This window comes from Oncorhynchus clarkii, chromosome 6, assembly GCF_045791955.1.
Source record: "Oncorhynchus clarkii lewisi isolate Uvic-CL-2024 chromosome 6, UVic_Ocla_1.0, whole genome shotgun sequence".
NCBI lineage: Eukaryota > Metazoa > Chordata > Actinopteri > Salmoniformes > Salmonidae > Oncorhynchus > Oncorhynchus clarkii.
In genome coordinates, this window is record NC_092152.1 from 45,040,348 (window position 1) to 45,064,836 (window position 24,489).

At 44.9% G+C, this 24,489-nt stretch overlaps 1 protein-coding gene across 2 annotated transcripts in view; it reads right to left on the reverse strand.

Moving 5' to 3' along the window:
- Positions 1-24,489, reverse strand: part of LOC139411203 (E3 ubiquitin-protein ligase znrf3-like) — a 122,274-nt gene that overhangs the window by 38,666 nt on the left and 59,119 nt on the right. For both annotated transcript variants that reach the window (XM_071157136.1, XM_071157137.1), the window contains exon 2: positions 648-770. In XM_071157136.1, the coding sequence (XP_071013237.1) occupies positions 648-770 (123 nt within the window). The remainder of the gene's footprint in view (positions 1-647; positions 771-24,489) is intronic.

The following is a 24,489-nucleotide window of genomic DNA, read 5'->3' on the forward strand; positions in this document are numbered from 1 at the left end:
GCTAACCGTCGCCTCCAGAGAAAGTGCCTCATCCATTAGCATGTCTATACAGCTACAAGGAGCGCTCCTTCAATTATGAATGGCTGCCCTCTTTCTGTCACTGGGAAGGCGAGGCCAGGCGTGTACAAGATAAACGAGACGATAGCCTCCCCCCCTTCCTCAGGGACAAGTGGTATGTTCCATTAGGAAGGACACTTAATTAAAGCCATGATAAAATACCACTCTGGACACCAGAGGGGAGGTCTGGTGGAGGGGTGGAGGGGAGAGGGGGAGAGGCAAGTGAAGGCTTCAGTTCCTCTCTTCTGATTATTGAAGCAAAAAGAGGAGAGGTGAAAAACAAAAACAAAACCTGTAAACGAACGGTTCCCTTGACAACCAGGGATCAGAGATAAATAATACTGACAACATTTTAATTAAGTTGCTGAACACAAGTTGTCTTCACTTCAGAGCCAGGCCGAATCTGCCCATGTTGATAGGATGAAGGAGTGATGTTGTCTTGCATGTACAGGAGCTGATCCCAGATCAGCACTCCTACCCTGAGACACTTGATACATAGGGGCCACGGTCTTGTTTAACATCCAGCACCTACCCAAAGACATTGCATCATGTTTGTCTGTGTGCATGTATAGCCTAGCTGTGTTGCTCACCTTTCCCAGGACAGTGAGACAGCTGGGGTCCAGCTCAGGCTGCTCCAGCTTCACCACTCCCACCCAGCCATACTCGTATAGGTCCTCCTCATCATTGTTGTTACACAGCCCCAGCGGATGCATCTGGAGACACGAGGAAAACCTTGGGTCAATATCACAACATATAAAACAGGATTAACGTCCTTCACGGCACAGCACAGGGTTAAAATCATTCTAGGGATCCTGGGAAAACATGCTCCTGCAAGAACCTAAATGTCCCTTATTATATTACATACAAGCTGGTGCAGGTGTGTGTGTGTGTGTTTGCGGTCGGGCTCAAAGAGAATGCCGTTGAAGTGTGCTTTATACACTGTACCTATGAGCTAAGCAGCAGCGCTACGGTTTAGCAGCCAGCCAGGCACATTCATATTACTATAAAAGGATGTAAGGCTTTAAATGAAGAGAGAGAAAAAAGCCAATGCTAAAGTAGCTAAGTTCCACACCACTGAACATTACCCAGTGTCTAGAGTATCTTAAGTGGTCCCCCTATTATCCCTAAGGCTACTAAATGATCTTGGGGTTTGCAGTGCCATTCCTCAGAGCACAGAAAGAGAATGACTAGAATGGAAAAGAATCCCCCTTCAGACCACAGCAATACTTCAGGTCGAACGCACTGATTATAGGCCTAAGTTGCGCTGGATAAGTGTCCGCTAAATGACTACAATGTAGAATGTCTGTAATTGAAATGCCCAGTCTATTCTATGTCATTGTATTCTTATGTCCTGACGCAGAGGGAGGATGTCTGCAGAGTAGATTAGACCTGAGGACTGAGGATAGGAGGGCAGACATGACAGAGGCTGGCTGACTCACTCTCTCTGTGTGTGTGTGTGTGTGTGTGTGTGTGTGTGTGTGTGTGTGTGTGTGTGGGCACGAGGCAGCCCCCTGTAATTACAGACTAATGCATCATGATTCATCTCAGAAAGCTCTTTAGCTACTTTACTTCAGACTTTCTCTTCTTTGATTACGTAGGGGGATTTAGAAATAGACCTATATGTCTGCATTCCAAATGGCACCATGTTCCCTTCCATAGTACACTAGTGTTGATCGTCTGGTTTGGTGACCTACAGTATGTCGTCATCATACATATCCCCCAATGGGAACAAAAACACAGAAACCACGCAAAAATAAATACACTTTTTTTAATTTTATTTTTTTAAACAGCATAAAAAGGAACACTTGACGTCTAGGCTTCTAACTTCAAGGAGCCTACTTGCCATTCCCCAAAATGCTTTAAGTATTGCACCAATATTTCCTGTGGTGATGACACGGACTGCTGTGAACTGTTATACTCTATATCTAAAAGCAGCCTTTCTTCCTTCCTGCTCTGTGGGGCCTCAGCCTGGCCTTGTAAACTCAACAGGTAAAGACTTGAAGAATTCATCGTATTCCTGTCAGGCCTAAGCCAGTCAGGGATATACTGACCTTACTTTAAAAAGGGCTCTCCACAGTGATTTCACCGTCTACGCACAAATTTCAGCTGCACAAAAGAAAATGGAACGAGGTGGAGAACTACGCAAACAAACCTCCGCCGGCGCTATTGAGTTCTGTGTAGAGCCTTTAACGCTCAACATGGTCGGCCATCGAACTGAACCAAATCAAGACAAAAGTTACAATGAAATATAAAAACAAGACAACTACAGCAAGAGAGAAACCTACAGTGTAAACTGCACATATCTGTTCGAGCATAAAAAGAAAGAGGGTAATTTCACTCCTTCTCCGATACCCCCCCCCCAAAAAAAAAATTAAAGTTGGAAGCTGGTGTCCTTAGGTCACAAAGACCCATCCCCTCCCCTCTCCACCCTGACCAGTAGCAGCAGCTTAGTGGACCCTCTGAGTCTGAGGATGACCCCAGATACACTCTCTCTCCCTGCCCTGACCTCTGAACCCTACTTCATCACTTTGGGAGAGAGCTGCTCTGCTGGTTGGAGTTCGGGCGAGGCATGCAGCAGGACCATTGAAAAGGTAGACATGGCCAAAAGTATGTGGACACCTGCTAGTCAAACATCACATTCCAAAATCATGGGCATTAATATGGAGTTGGTCCCCCCTTTTGCTGCTATAACAGCCTCCACAGGATGTCAACAGACTAGTTGGAAAGGTGACATCCTATAACGGTGCCACGTTGAAAGTCACTGAGCTCTCCAGTACGGGCCAATCTAATGCCAATGTTTGTCTATGGAGATGTAATGGCTGTGTGCTCGATTTTATACACATGTCAGCAACGGGTGGGGCTGAAATAGTCAAATCCACTAATTTGAAGTGGTGTCCATATACATTTGGCCATGTAGTGTATTTAGAGGGGAGGTTTGTCACTCCATCGCCATATGGCAAAGGGGGGGCGGCCCACTGACCTGAGGGTTTTGGAGGAGTGTGTGTGTGCGTGTGTTGGGTGGGGGTTAGAGTTCAGGGCTTAAATGCAAATAGCCCAAGATGGTCATTGTGTGTCATAGGAAAGGAATGCTGACAAAGTGTGTAATGTCGTTTGAGAGTTCTCTCTTCTCTATGAAGTTCCCTATTTCCCCCACTGAAGGATGTAATGTGATAGAGACATTGGATTCTCCACACGAACACCTCTCTATCATTACTAGTCTAGAGGCATACTGGAACCACAGATGCTAAATTTGAGAAATCAAGAGCCTCGGGACAGCCATGGGGAAGGAATATTAAAGACACACACACAAACACGTAAAGCACACACACACTTAAGTGTACACAGACAAGGGTTTCTGTTAGCCGGTAATAGCCAGTACCAGTCAGAATTTTGGACACATCTACTCATTCAAGGGTTTTTCTTTATTTTTACTATTTTCTACATTGTAGAATAGTAGTGAAGACATAACAACTATGAAATAACACATATGGAATCATGTAGTAACCAAAAAAGGGTTAAACAAATCAACACATATTTTAGATTCTTCAAAGTAGCCACCCGTTGTCTTGACAGCTTTGCACACTCTTGGCATTCTCTCAACCAGTATCATGAGGAATAATTTTCCGACAGTCTTGAAGGAGTCCCACATATGCTGAGCACTTGTTGGCTGCTTTTTCTTCACTCTGTGGCCGGGTGATTGTGGTGGCCAGGTCATCTGATGTAGAACTCCATCACTCTGCTTCTTGGTCAAATAGCCCTTACACAGCCTGGAGGTGTGTTTTGGGTCATTGTCCTGTTGAATAACAAGTGATAGTCCCACTAAGCCCAAAACAGATGGGATGTCATATCGCTGCAGAATGCTGTGGTAGCGATGCTGGTTAAGTGTGCCTTGAATTTGAAAGAAAATCACAGACAGTGTCACCAGCAAAGCACTCCCACACCATCACACTTCCTTCTACATGGTGGGAACCACACATGCGGAGATCATCCATTTACCTACTCTGCGTCTCACAAAGACACAGCGGTCGGAACCAAACAAAATATTTATACGGATTTAATGTCCATTGCTCGTGTTTCTTGGCCCAAGCAAGACTCTTCTTCTTATTGCTGTCCTTTGCTAGTGGTTTCCTTGCAGCAATTTGGCCATAACGCAGTCTCCTCTGAACAGTTGACGTTGAGATGTGTCTGTTACTTGAACTCCGTGAAGCATTTATTTGGGCTCTATTCTGAGGTACAGTTAACTCTAATGAACTTATCCCCTGCAGCAGAGGTAACTCTGGGTCTTCCTTTCCTGTGGCGGTCCTAGAGATTCAGTTTCGTCATAGCGCTTGATGGTTTTTGTGACTGCACTTGAAGAAACTTTCAAAGTTCTAGACATTTTCCGGATTGACTGACCTTCATGTCTTAAAGTAATGATGGACTGACGTTTCTTTTTGCTTATTTGAGCTGTTCTTGCCATAATATGGACTTGGTCTTTTACCAAATAGGGCTATCTTCTGTATACTACCCCTACCGTGTCACAACACAACTGATTTGGCTCAAATGCATTAAGGAGGAAAGAAATTACACAAATTAACTTTTAACAAGGCACACCTGTTAATTGAAATGCGTTGCCTCATGAAGCTGGTTGAGAGAATGCCAATGTTGAGAGAGTGCGCAAAGCTGTCATCAAGGCAAAGGGTGGTTACTTTGAAGAATCTCAAATCCAAAATATATTTTGACTTGTTTAACACTTTTTTGGCTACTACATGATTCCATATGTGTTATTTTATAGCTTTGATGTCTTCACTATTATTCTACAATGTAGAAAATAGTAAAATCAAGAAAAATCCTGGAATGAGTAGTTGTCATTTTTTTTACTGGTACTGTATATATATATTTTTAAATCAAATAAATACATTTGGCACAGGGCCAATTGTTCGGGAGAAGAATAATAAATCCCGAAATATACTTTTTAGCCTATTCATTGATGGAAATACCAGGCAATGTAAAAAAAAACATTTGACTGGTCAAGCTTATCGGTCTAAAGGTACATTTGCATAATTTAGTGGAATTAAAATTGCCGCGTCTGTACAGCATATTCGTTATGCATTTTATTTATCACACGCGTACAGCATACAGATATTTTGAGTGGAAAATCTCTGACCGAGCGAGAGCTGCTGCTATAGCATCTCAAACCGGAAATGCATAGGAAACGAACGGAAGGCAGGCTTCATCAGCGCATCACACAACACTTTGCATTTTGAAAACATATTTAAATTGTTTGAAACCTCAACGTTTTAATACATGAGGTATGTCTTACCTTGCATCAAAGTAGCCAAGCCAAAATCAGACCATATCCATGGAGGCAATTATTTTATATCAACTTTCTTTCATTGTCCAGTAGCCAAAGGCACAATCCTAGTCATATTAACAACCCATGCTAGTTGTTGTATATTAGATCACCCCTCTTTCTAAATGTCTAACGGATTTTGTCATCTCTGTCACATGAAACCGCTCGCATGTACAGTGCCCTTTTGACAAAGGTGTTTACCCGCTAATTGCATTGTGGAACGAACAACCTACTGCCTTGTACGCATTGCTGCGCTTACGTGAAGAAATATGTTTATTTTAAGCTAAACCTTCTGATCTGTTACCATTTTATTTTATGTATCCTACTGGTTGTACGAATTTGGGCTCTATCATCCCACAACGGTCCCAGAATCTGTTTGGAATAGGCCATTTCTTTCTCAACAGGCTGACCAATAGGTCCTTTTCTACAATGGCGGACAGTAAATTGACAAAGGCTAGTGATTTTGCTGTTCTTTGGCTGAGGAAAAGTACATGTGGACAGTTATTCTAACATCTTCAAAGTGCGCATCAGAATTCGGTAAGAAGGACAGCACATCGGTGCATCCTCGCATGTTCTGTTAATATGAATAACCATAATCAAAATGTGATTTCTGTCATTCGGAGCACCTTGGGTGGACGCCCTAATCAGGGCACGCACCCAATGCATATGGGTCCTGTACATTTCTCAAATGTCCGGTAAATTATAAATGCTGGTGGTCAAATGTCCGGCGCCACGTTTTCGCCACAACTGAAACCCTGACAAAGACACATACTCTTGTAGCTGGGTACGCGCACACACATTCTTGTTCTTATTTATTTCAGTGTTGCATTTCAGGTAACGTAAAATTCGAGGCAAAGGAAGCATGTCCTTCAGGCTGTGTCTTCTGAGAAGCAAAACTCCTGACGCAACAACAATACCTAGCAACATTGTCAACAAAAACATTGAATTACTAGGAAACTGTGGGCGACAAAGAGCGATATTTTAATCAACACAGCACCAAGAAGGAAGCAGTGAAAGCAGCAGACCTTCATATTCAGAGAGAGAAAGAGGGCAATCAGTGAAGTACAAACACCATTTTAAATACAACCCATATTTAGGCTTATTTATTTTCCCTTTTGTACTTTAACTATTTGCACATCGTTACAACACTGTACAGTATATAGCCATAATGACATTTAACATGTCTCTATTCATTTGGAACTTTTGTGAGTGTAATGTTTACTGTTCATTTTGCTTTTGTTAATTTTCTATTTCACTTGCTTTCGCAATGTAAACATGCCAATGAAGCCCTTTTGAATGGAATTGAATTGAGAGAGAGATCTTCACTATTCGCTAAGCATTCTCTACACGGTCTCTCCTGTAAACTTAGAGAAGGGGCAGAGCAGTATAGAAGGCTCAGGCTGCCTGGCACAGATGACTGTAGATAGGTAGGATTTAGGTAGGTAGATCGATATTACTGTTGGTAGGAGAAGGGAGAACAGAGAGCTATGCTACACATTTGGTATGATAATTCCATATTTGAAAGCTGGGGAGGGGGGGGGGGGGATATAAGCAGATATAAGCAGCTCTTTCCCCTATGCCTACATAGTGCATACATTAATCATCATGCTGAACTATTCCACTTCACAAATTTAAATCAACTGAATAAGGATTCATTACCTGCCCCGGTGTTGCTGTGGCTGACATATTGAGAAATGTATCTAAAATGAACAGAGGGAGGGAGGGAGAAATGGTGGGAGAAGGGAGAGAATGAGCCCCGCCTGCCCTGCTCTACCCTGCCTGCCTGTCTCCCTGGCTGCCTGTCTCCCTGGCTGCCTGTCTCCCTGGCTGCCTGTCTCCCTGGCTGCCTGTCTCCCTGGCTGCCTGTCTCTGAGTCTAGAACACTGTTCTATTGTGTTGGTCTTTTCCCTGCACCTCCAAAGGGCCTTCTGTTGTTGTTATGGCCAGCGCTGTTATTTTAGAGGCTGGCCACCATTATCTCCATCTGTACTGCTGATACACAGCTAGAGAGGCTGGTTGGTCATCGGGGGATATAAAAACATGCCTTGATTGAGGGAAGGTTGTTAATACGGAGTTGGGATCGAATGAAGGGGCAAATGTTTTGGTGTCTTTGGCACACACACAGTGCAGAAACAGCAGAGCTTGTCATGTGCTCACTGCTCCAGAAGCTATCCTCTCTAGGTAGAGCCCTGCTACCCGACCTAAGCCCGACGGCCCCTGACATTATACATCAGGTTAGGGCAGGGTAGTGCCTGTTTTTTTCAGGAATAACTACGGTACGGGCATAGCTCGGGTATCACCAAATTGTTAACTAACATTTTGAAGTGGAGCCATTTGCTCGCGCTCTGCTGCGCAGTACATCTATCGAAGATCATAACATGGTGTCAGAAGTGCTTCAACCTCGTCAAATATAAGACAGGAGAGATTATTTCAGAGAAAATAATAATATTCCTTGTGCTGTCGGAGTTTAGAGTGACGAAAAGTAGCTAAGCGCTAACTGCTCTCATGTGTCTTCATTGAGCAGGGCAACCCAAGCGGAGCCGTTCCTATGGATACTCAGACTCGGAGCCGCCATGAACAGAGCGCATGGAGAGCGAGCTGCGGATGGGACTGAGTGACAGACCGAGGAGCAGCTAATGGATTTACTAACGGAGGAAGTTAATTCTGATTTCAGGTTTCGGGCAGGGCCTTACATTTGGCAGAAGCAATCGGGCCTGGGTACGGTAGGGCCTGAACGTTGTGGGCATGGGTAGGGCTCAGGCTTAAAATGTATGCCCGTGCAGGGCTCTACCTCTTGGCCCCACAGCTGGACAAGAGCACTGCCTACCATGACACTTCACTTTGCTTTGCGCCTTCCTTCCTTCCTTCCTTCTCACCCCACTCATCCCCTATCCCCTCTCCTCTATTCTCCCTTTCCCCCTCTCCTAGATGGTGTCTCCAGTTCTGCCCTGCTCGCCCCGAGGGGAGGCAGTCTTTCACATGGGTATCCCCTTACACACAGCCAACACTCTCAATGAAATCATGGCAGTGATCTGAACCCAGCTTGTCACTCAACTGGTCCCTCCCCCCATGCTCCATCTACAGAAAACACTGTAAAGACTTGGGTTGTATGCACTAGGGCTAGGCACGAAACAGAAGAAAACGGAATAAAACAGGGAGCGACTACCTGAACTTCTCCAATGAGAAAGGCTTGTTTTCGTATTTTGTCGCTAATCATTTGGCTGCGGCAAGCACTAATGAATACAACCCTGAAGTTTGGTTTGGAACAGGAGTGGGTTGCGGCTTTGCCAACTAATACTGTACGTATAAATCATCTCAATCAATAAATACAATACAGAGTTAAAAAAATATGGGTTATGGCTGTTGTTTGTTGATTTGTCTTAGGTGCTTTAAAAAAACATCATCATAGCATTATGGGGGATGATATACTATGTGAAGACGTGAAATGCAGTCAAATGAAAGGTGGGCCCCCACCATCCCCGAAATCCCACCCCCAACTCTTTATCCCGCTCGCTCTCCCCTATAGGAGTGGACTGAGCTGATTTGGGTTTGTAGTGGGATCAAAACAAGCCCTACTTCTAGGACTATTTCTAGTCCTCCCCTCTCAACGGACATCTAAATGCAAGTCACACCATTCTCCTCTGTCAGTGACACGATTCACTCTTCCTTTGATCCTTCAACAACTAATTCAGACCCCCCCTCCCCCATCCCTCACTTTCCACCATCGCTTTGCACCCCTATTTGCAGCACCACCCCTGCCCCCCACCCCTCCTACATCCTCCTTTCCCGCAACCCCCAACATTTTAAATCGCTCCCCACGTTTTGTTGTCCGAGTCGCAGCATGCTATACCGCCCCTGCCTGAAAGAACTTGATAGGGTTCAGAGCTAGGAGGAGGAGGAAACTCAAGGCAGGACAAGGCTAGCTAGTTTCCCCTACTGCTCTCCAACTAAACTCTCCACCTTCCTTCAGCCCCCCCCCACCCATCTTTTATTAACTTAGGGCCGTCTAAAATCAAACTAAACGGAATAAGGCAACAACAAAAAATCTCAAGTTTTGTTTTTTCCAGGTTTCAGATCGCCCTCAAAACCACACTTTTATTAAATAGAAAAACATCAACATGGAATGTTCTAAGTCTACAACAATGCTTAAAATCACATCAGGAGACCACTTTTGAAGTCTGGGAAATGTTTTAAAGACATTTTAAGTGTGTACCAGCAAGAGACTTGTTGGTTAACAGTGTTTCTGTAGCACATGTGATTGCAGAGTATGCTAAACAAATTGCCACTGGATTGATCCAAATATTCATGGTATCATTCTGCCAGGGAAGGCATAGGCTACTTTGTAGCTAACATTTAATTGAGAAGTTTTTTTGGGAAAGTCTTTCCATCTAACCAGAAGACGTTTATCATTAGCATCATCTGTAACGGCTCCACAAAGCGGCAGTTCTCCGCATCGTGGATTTTATAGGGCCCCTACTAACGTAAAGAAATGCTGTGTGGGTCAAAGATTTCACAAACATCCGCCCCGGCTCTGGTTTAGAAGAACCTGTTTGGACCATCACAGCTTCAAAGGGTGCGTTTGACTGTGGGAAGATGGTTGTGTTAGCTGAAACACTACATTCAGAGCACAGTGCTCCTGTACATGATCATCTTAGACAGTGCTTCTGCTGATGCACCAGGTAGTCAACTTCAAAACAGCAGGCAGATTGGAGGACATAGCAGACAATTTGATTCCTCAGCTAAAATCATCATGCGCCACAGACTGAAAGACAGACGGAGAACGAGATTACACACGCATAATAGCAACTTGTTGTTTATCCTGGATATGGAGCTGTGCTCAGCTTAACCAAAGGAACAACTGTTTCATTCTCAAATCCCAGTTAAGAAAGGAAATGAAACGCAGACTCCTAAAAAAAAAAAACATCTTGGGCATTGGCACACAAAAAAAGCCACGAGCAAGCCCACTACCATGTCACAGAGCAGCTCAGCACAGGGACTTACAGTATCCCAACTACTGTGCTTCTAATATAGTCTAACATTGCATGAAATCGCACCCTATTCCCTTTATAGTGCACTACTTTTGACCAGGGGCCCTAGGGCTCAGTAGGGAATAGGGTCATGAGACATAGTTTAGGACACTGTCTGGTGATGACAGAATTTAGGTCGTGATGCAGATCGGTTTCACTGACAATCAGAAGGGAGAGAGCAAGCCCACAGGCACACCGTGCCATCACAAACTAAGGCCGGGGACAATGCCAGTATCGCAATATTTTGTCCGTGGCAAAAGTGAAAACACGAAGCAGAAGTCACTCTTTGGTCCTTCAAAAACTGCAGTATAGGAAATATTGTGTGCTATATCTTGGAAAATAAATACATGTGACTCTGGATGACAACATAATGGTGTTTTTTTCCAACATTAGGGTGGTTTTCCTAAAGTTAAATACGCTTCGTAATTTGTTTCCTTGCCACGATACTAACGAGCATCGCAATACTGGTATTGTTCCGGCCCTACCACAAACACCATGCCACCACGAACACTATGCCATCCCACGCACCATGCCACCACAAACACTATGCCATCCCACGCACCATGCCACCACAAACACTATGCCATCCCAAACACCATGCCATCCCAAACACCATGCCACCACAAACACTATGCCATCCCACAAACACTATGCCATCCCACGCACCATGCCACCACACACTATGCCACCACACACTATGCCACCACACACTATGTCATCCCACGCACCATGCCACCACAAACACTATGCCATCCCACAAACACTATGCCATCCCACGCACCATGCCACCACACTATGCCATCCCACGAGCCATGCCACCACACACTATGCCATCCCACACACCATGCCACCACAAACACTATGCCATCCCAAACACCATGCCACCACAAACACTATGCCATCCCAAACACCATGCCACCACAAACACTATGCATTCCCACGCACCATGCCACCACAAACACTATGCCATCCCACGCACCATGCCACCACAAACACTATGCCATCCCACGCACCATGCCACCACAAACACTATGCCATCCCAAACACCATGCCACCACAAACACTATGCCATCCCAAGCACCACGCCACCACACACACTATGCAATCCCATGCACCATGCCACCACAAACACTATGCCATCCCACGCACCATGCCACCACAAACACTATGCTATCCCAAACACCATGCCACCACAAACACTATGCCATCCCACGCACCATGCCACCACAAACACTATGCCATCCCACGCACCATGCCACCACAAACACTATGCCATCCCACGCACCATGCCACCACAAACACTATGCCATCCCACGCACCATGCCACCACAAACACTATGCCATCCCACGCACCATGCCACCACAAACACTATGCCATCCCAAACACCATGCCACCACAAACACTATGCCATCCCAAGCACCATGCCACCACACACACTATGCAATCCCATGCAACATGCCACCACAAACACTATGCCATCCCATGCACCATGCCACCACAAAGACTATGCCATCCCACCACAAACACTATGCCATCCCACGCATCATGCCACCACAAACACTATGCCATCCCACGCATCATGCCACCACAAACACTATGCCACCACAAACACTATGCCATCCCAAACACTATGCCATCCCACGCATCATGCCACCACAAACACTAAGCCATCCCACGCATCATGCCACCACAAACACTATGCCATCCCACGCATCATGCCACCACAAACACTATGCCATCCCACGCACCATGCCACCACAAACACTATGCCATCCCATGCACCATGCCACCACAAACACTATGCCATCCCACCACAAACACTATGCCATCCCACCACAAACACTATGCCATCCCACGCACCATGCCATCCCACCATAAACACTATGCCATCCCACGCACCATGCCACCACAAACACTATGCCATCCCACGCACCATGCCACCACAAACACTATGCCATCCCACGCACCATGCCACCACAAACACTATGCCATCCCACGCACCATGCCACCACAAACACTATGCCATCCCACGCACCATGCCACCACAAACACTATGCCATCCCACGCACCATGCCACCACAAACACTATGCCATCCCAAGCACCATGCCACCACACACACTATGCAATCCCATGCACCATGCCACCACACACACTATGCAATCCCATGCAACATGCCACCACAAACACTATGCCATCCCACGCACCATGCCACCACAAACACTATGCCATCCCACGCACCATGCCACCACAAACACTATGCCATGAAAATACAGTGTTCAAAAAGAGTTCCATCAAAACAATGCCATCGCAAAGTGACAGCACAAAATAGTGCCATCAGCTACAGTGCCATCAACAATGATATGGTCGTGGTGCCACCAGGGTCTGGCAGAGTGACAGGTTTCACTAGATGTTCTCTAGGTCAGTCAGGTTCAATGATTAACCACTAGAGCTGTTGGTTAAGGTTTATAGGTTTCTCTATTTTGGGAAGGGGAAGAGCTAGCACCTTTTCACGTGTACACAGAAATATACCGGAGAAGAAGAACCCGGGAACCATGCCAGTCTACTGTACTTAGTCAATGCCACTTCGACATTGCTCGTCCTAATATTTATATATTTCTTAATTACATTCTTTTACTTTCAGATGTGTGTATTGTTGTTAATTGTTAGATACTACCGCGCTGTTGGAGCTACGAACACAAGCATTTTGCTACACCCGCAATAACATCTACTAAATATATGTATGTGACCATTAAAATTAGATATTTGATTTGAGTCCTCTTCTCTTGTCTCACCCACCTGTGTTCCCTAAGCTAGGCTACAGACGTGTGTGTTCCAGTGTGTGTTTGAGGGAGGGTGAGAGTGTGTGTGTGTGCTTGCGAGAGAAAGAGAGAGCTCAGGGCACTACAGCTCTCAATGAATGATACTGGTACTGGAGAAGGCAAGTATGTGTGTTCTCCCCAAAAGTCTTCCACCGTGAACTCAATGACCCCACTCCACACACGTTCACACACGCATGCAAAAACACACACACCAGCTGCACTGACCTGGGGCATTGACGGGCTAAGGCCTCCCACTGCATCCCCCAACCCCATTCATCTTCAGAGAGGTGTGAGGTAGCCCTTACAACGATCCCAGCTTATGTGTGATACTATCGTAGTTCAACATTGTCGCAGGTTTGCAATGGGAGAGCGTACCTGTATTAGCATATCATCACGTCATGAAGATATTGACACTCCCCTTACATTGTGTGGTTGGTGGATTTAATCAATGACCTGCGCAAACGTGTGTGAGTCTGCTCTGAACACACACATCAAATACCCTCAACCTCAAATGGCCCCCCAGCTGCCAAATACTTCCAGTGATACCTCATCCTCAGAACTGGATGCTCGCTCGCAATAACATGCCCACACATAGCGGGGAGAACACACACACACACACACACACACATGGCCGTGCCAGTTTCCTGTCGATGCATGTCATTTAAACTCTGTCCCAGCAGCCAAACAGTGATTTTCACAGAGAGTTATTGCCACACAGTTCCACTCCATCTGTTAATCCATGAGGAGGACCGAGCCATAGTTTAGTAGTATAGAATAGTCTCTCTCAGGGCCTCCCGAGTGGCGCTGCGGTCTAATGCACTGCATCATAGTGCTAGAGGCGTTACTACAGACCCGGGTTCATTCCCGGGTTGTGCCACAACCGGCCGTGGCCGGGAATCCCTTAGGACGACGCACAATTGGCCCCGTGTCGTCTGGGTTAGGGGAGGGTTTGGCCAGGGGGGATTTACTCTCAACCTAGCAACTCCAAGTGGTGGGCCAGGTGCCTGCAGGCTGACCCCGGACGCTAGTTGAACGGTGTTTCCTCCGACACATTGGTGCGAATGGCTTCCGGGTTGAGCTGGAGGGTTAACCCTTCGCGTCTCTGAGCCCGTTGAGGAGAAATAAGGGGGTCAAAAAAAGTATAATAACAAAAATAAATTCTCTCTGACATTGCATGCTCTCTCTTTATCCAGCTCTTCTCATTGTTGGGATGTCAAGTCTGTATCTTTCTCAATCAATCATGTTGTATCGAAAGCTTTTTCTCTCCAGTCTGAACAGTGACTAAGGACACACAGACAGAGAGAGAGAGAGAGAGAAGATGAAAGTGAAAGAGAAAGAGAATGAATGAAAGTGAGAGACCAAACCAAAACATTCTGACTGACCGGGCCTATGAAGTACTGTAGCAATTGAGTAGCTGTCTCCTCTTTCTACTTCATTTCTCAGCACTGTAAATAACTTCAAAGGGGGCTGGTAGCCTTGAGGAGCAGAGAGAGAGAGAGAGAGAGAGAGAGAGAGCGAACGAGAAGAGAGAGAAAGTGAGAGAGACAGAGAGGGGGGGGGATCCAATTACAGGAGTAGCAGCTGGGAGGACCTACAGGTGGGGCCATCCCTCCCCTCTCCTCCTCTCCCCCTCCCTCTCTACTTCCCTCTCTCCTGAGGTAACCTGATCTCAGTAAAGGATCCCAGTGCTCCTCCGCTTTGTCTTCTCTTATCCACAGATGAGACGGGAACAACATGCATAGCCTGATTAACTTTATGCCGTCACTCTGAATGTCTGTGCAATGTAACATTCAATCACAGTTGATGATTAAAGAGACGTTTTAAGATGTTTGTGTGAGTCCGAGGGCGTATGCTAACATTGGTGACAGTAGTACCCGTGTGTAATACAACTAGGGATGAAACGGTTTCACAATAAACCTTGGTAAAAAAAAATCCCCGACGGGTTAGTATTAACGTTTCAAAAATGAATGATCATAAAACCGTGTTTGATTACTGAAGCATTAAGTTAACACTGTCCAACATCAACCAAAGTTAGCAACGGTCTGGCGCAGGCGCAGCATGTAACGCGGGTTTGGTTTTGTGCGAGAACATGGCGGAAGGCAGCGACAGCGCTCTCTGAGATGTTTCAGCCTTCTTAAGAGGACCAAATCTGAAGTGTGGTCATATTTTAGGTTTTACAAGAGTGCCGGGGGAACCTTAAATCGAAGATGGTCACCCTGTCTGCAGAACATGCAAAACAAACACAAAAACGTTGCTAAAGGGGGGGGCAACACTTCTCGTGAGTCATCTTCGTGACCACCACCCAGTACTTTATAGCGAATGCAAGGTAAGGTAACTTTTAGCTCGATGCATGACGTGGGGACTTTGGAATTGGGTGGGAAATGTCATGGTTTGTCTGTCTGACTCGCTAATAGCTTGTCAATAATGTAAACGGAAGCTTTCAGTGTTACCTATTTTTGTAGAAACACTACACGTTCTGCTGTTGTATGCGTCCGTATGACTGCAGACTCGATTCTCCCACTGCACACGATAACACGTTATGAGGTTTAGTCACCCAACCAACATATTTTGTTCATTAAAAATTTGTCAGTCGTCGACTTAGTTGTTAAACTGTTCCAACATGAGAAACACTAGACTCCTATAAAAGACTCCTGCATATTATGACTCCTATAAAAGACTCCTGCTTATTATGACTCCTATAAAAGACTCCTGCTTATTATGACTCCTATAAAAGACTCCTGCATATTGTCAATTGCTGGGCTCATTGCAATTTCTGTTGTTATTTTAATGTCAACACCTGCACATTGGATTTGTTTACCTATGGTTGTGTTGTTCTTACGTGCACATTGGATTTGTTTACCTATGGTTGTGTTGTTTTTACGTGCACATTGGATTTGTTTACCTATGGTTGTGTTGTTCTTACGTGCACATTGGATGTGTTTACCTATGGTTGTGTTGTTCTTACGTGCACATTGGATTTGTTTACCTATGGTTGTGTTGTTCTTACGTGCACATTGGATTTGTTTACCTATGGTTGTGTTGTTCTTACGTGCACATTGGATTTGTTTACCTATGGTTGTGTTGTTCTTACGTGCACATTGGATTTGTTTACCTATGGTTGTGTTGTTCTTACGTGCACATTGGATTTGTTTACCTATGGTTGTGTTGTTCTTACGTGCACATTGGATGTGTTTACCTATGGTTGTGTTGTTCTTACGTGCACATTGGATGTGTTTACCTATGGTTGTGTTGTTCTTACATGCACATTGGATTTGTTTACCTATGGTTGTGTTGTTCTTACGTGCACATTGGATGTGTTTACCTATGGTTGTGTTGTTCTTACATTCACATTGGATGTGTTTACCTATGGTTGTGTTGTTCTTACATTCACATTGGATGTGTTTACATATGGTTGTGTTGTTCTTACATTCACATTGGATGTGTTTACATATGGTTGTGTTGTTCTTACATTCACATTGGATGTGTTTACATATGGTTGTGTTGTTCTTACATGCACATTGGATGCGTTTACCTATGGTTGTGTTGTTCTTACGTGCACATTGGATTTGTTTACCTACGGTTGTGTTGTTCTTACGTGCACATTGGATTTGTTTACCTACGGTTGTGTTGTTCTTACGTGCACATTGGATTTGTTTACCTACGGTTGTGTTGTTCTTACGTGCACATTGGATTTGTTTACCTATGGTTGTGTTGTTCTTACGTGCACATTGGATGTGTTTACATATGGTTGTGTTGTTCCTACATGCACATTGGATTTGTTTACCTATGGTTGTGTTGTTCTTATGTGCACATTGGATGTGTTTACAGATGGTTGTGTTGTTCTTACATGCACATTGTATGTGTTTACATATGGTTGTGTTGTTCTTACATGCACATTGAATGTGTTTACCTATGGTTGTGTTGTTCTTACGTGCACATTGGATGTGTTTACATATGGTTGTGTTGTTCTTACTTTCACATTGGATGTGTTTACATATGGTTGTGTTGTTCTTACATTCACATTTGATGTGTTTACATATGGTTGTGTTGTTCTTACGTGCACATTGGATTTGTTTACCTATGGTTGTGTTGTTCTTACGTGCACATTGGATGTGTTTACCTATGGCTGTGTTGTTCTTACATGCACATTGGATGTGTTTACCTATGGTTGTGTTGTTCTTACATGCACATTGGATGTGTTTACATATGGTTGTGTTGTTCTTACATGCACATTGGATGTGTTTACATATGGTTGTGTTGTTCTTACATTCACATTGGATGTGTTTACATATGGTTGTGTTGTTCTTACATGCACATTGGATGTGTTTACATATGGTTGTGTTGTTCTTACATGCACATTGGATGTGTTTACATATGGTTGTGTTCATTAAAAACCAGCACTAGGGAGACTTTTACCTCTCGTGGCCACATGGTACAATCTTTAATGTTAATGTTATTATTTTAATGCTTATGCACACAAAAGGTGCATAGTGCTGCTAATTGTATCTGTTGTTTGTTGGTTTTCAATATAAAACTTGATGAGATGATTTCAGTGTGTGTATTCAGGACTTTTTGAACATTTCCAGCACATTTTAACAATACCGCAATAATACTGATAACCGTGACTATTTTGGTCACTACAATCGTGATATGACATTTTCATACCGTTTCATCTCTAAATACAACTAGGGTTTTCTCTTAGAGGCCAAAGAGCAGCAGGCAGAACCAGTCTGTGCTTCACAAACTCCCCTCTCAGTATGCCCGTCTGTTTAAATGGCATTACCCTCCAGCTGGCGAGCCCACATAATAAGCTGACCCACTATGTTACATGCTGAGAGCTTTGCCATCCCAACACTCACACCCCCTGCCCTTGTCCTCTCCTTAACCCCCCTAAACATCACCTCCGCCCTCACAACCATCTTCATAGCAACGGGGAAAGCAAACAAGTGTGGTGGTTTCAGTGTGTATGGGGGACACTGGGAGAAGACACCTAATACCATGTCAATATTCTGATATGTAGCGCAGGACTCTGGAGCTGACAGCTTTTAACACAGAGAGACAGGCCGCATTGGTGACTCTATTAGCTTAGAGCAGAGCCTGAGATGGTGTGTGTGTGTGTGGGTGTGTGTATGTGTGTGTGTGTGTGTGTGTGTGTGTGTGTGTGTGTGTGTGTGTGTGTGTGTGTGTGTGTGTGGACTCAACTCCCTCTGTGGTGTCACTTTCAGTCTTCAAAGGCGTAACAAAGGCCGACAAAGTTCATAGGTCAAAGTTGGTCGGATGCCATCATTTTGGGGAGTTGCAACATGCACACACGCTCCCCCCCTAAAGAGCAGCAGAGAATATCTACATGCATAGTGAGAGTAATAAGCATATTGTGCTAACTGCATTGGCAGTAAAAGTGGGTGAGTTGAGCATGATTCTCAATATGCATCAATTATTCACCGACTTCAAGGTGTCACAGAGACTTCATTAACATAGCTTACATACTATATCACTGACAAGAGACAACCATGGAGGATGTTAATAAGTGATACAGTGCACACACACACACACACACCCTAATAACGTATTTCTAGTTATTGTCTCGGAGGGGAGGACCCCTGACAAAAACTGGAACTTTGAAAGAGACCGACCTCTGAGCAGAGTTAGCTGTGTTTAAAAGAACAACAAATCATTAACTTTGTTACATGAATGATCTAACAAGAAGCACATTTCCAGAATAAAGCCAATACATTGAGGGTACACCCCCCTTCTGAAGCATAACATTACGTTTCGTAATCGTTTTACAGTACACTCATTTCTCCCATACAACTAATTCTGCAGCTCTGATAACAGTTGGATCTCCCTCCATAGTAAAACATCACCTAGCTCTCACCAGTCCCTCAAATCATCATTCCTGGAACTAAAACCAGAGTGAATGTCACAAGTTAATGGGTCCTGATTAATGCCACAGCCTGGCTATGGAACCCACCCGGACCCTGAGCTGATCTAAATATCTATCTGGAGGGCTGTGGCTCGAAGTCCGGAGGGGGGCTGAAAGTGGACCAGTGGCGGATTGCAGTGATCAACACCTAGCCTCAGCGTTTCCTTTGAAGTGGCCAGGGCCCTTTGATGGCTCCGCCGGGCGGGGGAGGGGAGGAGGGAAGGAGGGGGAGGGAGGAATCTGTGGCGTTCTGCTCGCCCTCCTCTTGGAAAGCCCCCAAAGTTGTGGAATGCAGAGCAAGCTGAGCACGGAGAGCTATTGCTGCTGGTTGACCGACAGACAGTCCAGGCCAGAGCCTGCTGGAATGTGATTAGAGCAGAAAGCACAGAGCAGGCCCACAACCAGGCAGGCCTCCCTCCTCCCTCACTGACTCTCTCTCCCTTGATCATTCATTCTCTCCCTCTTTACACGCACTGGAGTGGACAACATGGCTACCACAATATTGGAGTTGAGAGAGAGCTAAACTGGTTTGAGGCAGTGGATAGAACGGAGGATTGGTACATGAGCTGGTCTTTCTAGGAGCAGAGATTAAGTGAATGACATCCATCCCTTTTACTTCAAACCTATCCCTTCTAGAGTTCTCAATTTCAGCCCGAACCCGGCGGGACCCGACAGGTTCAGGACGGAACTTTGTTTTCAAGAATGGACTTAGGCCGCCATGTAAAAAAATAAAAAGAAGTAATAATTACAGCGTGTGCCTACCTCCCTCTCCTCCTCCCTGTCAGCTGCAGGAGCAGGGACAGGCTGCGCTGTCTGGGTTGCTGAAGCTGCTATCTTATTACACTTAACTAGTTTCTTACTTGCTATTTTTCTGACTGAAAAGTTGAAAGAAATCCCTAATTTCTTGAGAGAGCAAAAACATTCCTTATTTGCTAAATGTGCCTTCCCTTTTCATGTGACACATGCATGTACATGTGACTGGCCAATAGGGTAGGGTCTGAACGTAGGATAGCCAATCATACACTGAATGTGCAAAACAATAGGAACATCTGCTCTTTCCATGACAGACTGACCAGCTGAAAGCTATGATCCCTTATTGATGTCACTTGTTAAATCCACTTCAAATCAGTGTAGATGAAGGGGAGGAGACTGGTTAAATAAGGATTTTTATGCCTTGAGGCAATTGAGACATGGTTTGCGTGCGTGTGCCATTCAGAGGGTGAATGGGCAAGACAAAATATTTAAGTGCCTTTGAACAGGGCTAGGTGTCAGGCACACTGGTTTGTGTCAAGATCTGCAACGCTGCTGGGTTTTTCAAGAATGGTCCACCACCCAAAGGATTTCTAGCCAACTTGACAACTTGTGGGAAGCTTTGGAGTCAACATGGGCCAGCATCCCTGTGGAATGCTTTTGTAGAGTCCACACCCCAACAAATTTAGGCTGTTCTGTGGGCAAAAGGGATGCAAAAGGGATGCAACTCAATATTAGGAAGGTGTTCCTAATGTTTTGTACATAGCGTATATCACATCAACACATTGGTTACAACATCTCTGTTATACCATTATAACACGTTGCAACGAAATGGATGCCAAGGATATTAAAAAGAAACTTGCCTGCGGGGGAATCTATACTGGAGGCTCAGGAGGGAAAGGGAAAGTCAGATGTGTGAGGCCTTTCTACGCTGTGACAGCGAGATGACCGGTACTTCTTCCCTGCAGTGCCAATTTGCACAACGCCGTGACGCGACAGCCTCCTCCTCAGGCCAAGCTTCTATGACAGTGTTCATCAACAAAAAGGTAACGGTCTCAAAGAAAACAAAACGGGCAGTGACTGACAAACGTGTCAGTTTTTGTTGCAAAGACGTCAGGCCATTCAATGTCGTCGAAGGCCCAGGCTTTCAGGAGCTTGTCCAGGAGCTAATATACGTGGGAACCACTTATGGGAGGGTGTCTGCCAGCTCTGTTCTACCCAGCAACAACACTGTCTCTGCCAGGTGCAAGAGTATGGCAGAAGACAAAAGAAGGATTTACAGATAAGGTAAATGATATCCTGAAAGAGGGCAAAGTGGGGATGACGACAGACATGTCTGACAATAACATGTCATTTCATAACTAAAAGGAATTCCAGTTAATTGGAAGAAACCGGACCGCGGCTGTGTTTCCAGCTAAAGACTCAAAACTGGGGAGAATAGAGGGCGTTGGTGAAGCTGCTTGTGACAAAGTTTGACCTCGACGCTACGTCACTGAGCAGCATTGTTTGGGTGACTGACCAGGGCTCCAACATCCTTCTTGCCTTTCGGCCGTATCAGAGGCTGGACTCTCAAGACCACGCTCTAAACATGGTGCTATGTCATGACCTTGACAGAGCAGTACTGGCCATTGACGTGCTAGACATCGCTGAAACCCTCACCGCAGCAAAGTCACTGGTCAGGTAGGCTATATGATAATTAATTTGTGATTTATATATACCCAACCAACAATACATTATAGGAATATAATTAATATAATGTTATGTAGCCTTCAATGTGGGCATTTCCATGTGGATAAGCTTATTTTTCCATGCACCGGTTTGGAAGTTTAATGATGTGTTTATCATGCCCTCTATCTTGCCAGCACCATACCACCCTGCATACCACTCCTTTCTTGCTTCTAATGCTAAGCAGAGTTGGTCCTGGTCAGTTCCTGGGTGGGAGACCAGATGCTGCTGGAAGTGGTGTTGAAGGGCCAGTAGGAGGCACTCTTTCCTCTGGTCTAAAAAAATATCCCAATGCCCCAGGGCAGTGATTGGGGACACTGCCCCTTTCTGTGTACGGTGCAGTCTTTCGGATGGGACGTTAAACAGGTGTCCTGACTCTCTGAGGTCATTAAAGATCCCATGGCACTTATTGTAAGAGTAGGGGTGTTAACCCCAGTGTCCTGGCTAAATTCCCAATCTGGCCCTCAAACCATCACGGTCACCTAATAATCCCCAGTTTACAATTGGCTCATTCATCCCCTTCCTCTCCCCTGTAACTATTCCCCAGGTCGTTGCTGCAAATGAGAACGTGTTCTCAGTCAACTTACCTGACGGATAAATAAATATCAAGTATGTCTAGCAGTCTGGACTGGCTGCCCAACTCTATGACCCTGCTTCGGATGGGAGACACAAGATTTAGCACAGTGTACCTGACCCTGAAGTCTGTCCAGGTACGTGTACAACTAAGTGCACGGAGAGTTGGAGGCCCATGGAGAAAGTGTGAGAGTAAAGAAAATGTAAATCGCCCGATTACTTGCAGTTCCTCGAGCCGTTTTATGACTCACAGAAGGAACTGGAGGGGGACAAATACCCCACTCTGAATCTTGTGTGTCTGTGGTCAGAGAGACTAAAGCACTCTCCTAAAATATGTGTTCTTCTGTCTTAATATTTAAGCCATGGGTTAGCCTATAGCTAATAATATCCAGAACATTATTTATTTAACTATTCAAGGCTCCATTTGTTAGTTTATTGACATGTTGTTCTGTTCTGTTGTCTTAATACTTAGGCCATAGCCTAATCAGCCAGAACATTTCATTAGTTATTTTATTTTCAAAATAAAAAGCTTGATTGTATTTAAAGGCATGACAGACTGACTTGTACTTATATAGGCTACTATAGTACTTAATAATACTAATCCTAAGGAGAAGGTGGGTCATTTTTACATTTACATTCTAGTAATTTAACAGATGCTCTTATCCAGAGCGACTTACAGTAAGTAGTGAGTGCATACATTTTTCCAACTTCTTTTCCGTACTCATCCCCGGTGGGAATCGAACCCGCAACCCCGGTGTTGCAAGCACCATGCTCTACCAACTGAGCTACACAGGGGGACGTGGTGTGTGCGTGTGCCACTGCCAAATAGGTATTAGAGTACAAGGTTTGTTTTCTGAACAGTGTAAACGACACCTAACAAATAAGATATCACAATGAGAACTCTGATCCCTTCGTCTCCCTCCTCTTCTCTTCACTGTGGATCCTTCTGAAGGCGAACATGACAGCCTTCGAAAATACATGATCAGATATAATTCATGCTAGTAATTGTTCGCTATCAGAATAAATCCCCCAGCTTCAATAGGTAACTTTTGTTCCATTCAAGTGCAGTCAATCTTCTTTGACATTTCAATATTCGAATGGGGATGAGAGAGAGAGAGAGAGAGAGAGAGAGAGAGAGAGAGAGAGAGAGAGAGAGAGCATTGCACCATGCAGAGATCAAACGTTAGCCAAGCGCTTTGTCTGTCCTTCATCAAATGCCACAGATCCCCCTACCCTACGTGAAGACTGAGATCACACACACACACACACACACACAGCTTTAGGTCTGCATCCAAAATGGCAACCCATTCTCCTTTATAGTGCACTACTTTTGACCAGGGCCCATAGCGTTCTAGATGACCAAAGCCACCTGCTGATTATGCAAACTCCTCTCTGACATCAAAGTGTCCTCTGCTAAATAAATCAATCACAAAGTGGCTTCTTTTGAATCCTCAATCAAACCAGACTTGTTGGCCTTCCCTTTGTGTGTGTGTGTGTGTGTGTGTGTGTGTGTGTGTGTGTGTGTGTGTGTGTGTGTGTGTGTGTGTGTGTGTGTGTGTGTGTGTGTGTGTGTGTGTGTGTGTGTCATGGTCTCCACTGGCTGTTAAGAGTACTGTATAGCAGCTGGAGGTAGAGGACTACTCTAATCTAGACACTCCTTAGAGGAGGCAGGCAGCCAGGGTTCTGTTAAAGGTCACACCATCAGCTCCATACCCTCCCTTCCCCTCATCCCCCCTCTTCTTACACCGCTTCTCTGCACCAACCAGACAGCACAGAGCAGCACAGACCATGACCTTCTCAACAACTGTACAAACACAGCCATATGTACCGACTAGGGATGCACAATATATCGGTGGATATTAGCTAAAAATGCTAGTTTAACGCAGATGTGCAAAACCGATGTCAAAGCTGACGTGCATACCTATTAGAGGTCGACCGATTAATCGGAATGGCCGATTTCAAGTTTTCATAATAATCGGAAATCTGTATTTTTGGGCGCTGATTTGCCTTCTTTTTTTTTTTACACCTTTATTTAATCCTTGGCAAGTCAGTTAAGAACACATTCTTATTTTCAATGACGGCCTAGAAATGGTGGGTTAACTGCCTCGTTCATGGGCAGAACGACAGATTTTCACCTTGTCAGCTTGGGGGATCCAATCTTTCAAGCTTACAGTTAACTAGTCCAACGCAATAACGACCTGCCTCTCTCTCGTTGCACTCCACAAGGAGACTGCCTGTTACGCAAATGCAGTAAGCCACGGTAAGTTGCTAGCTAGCATTT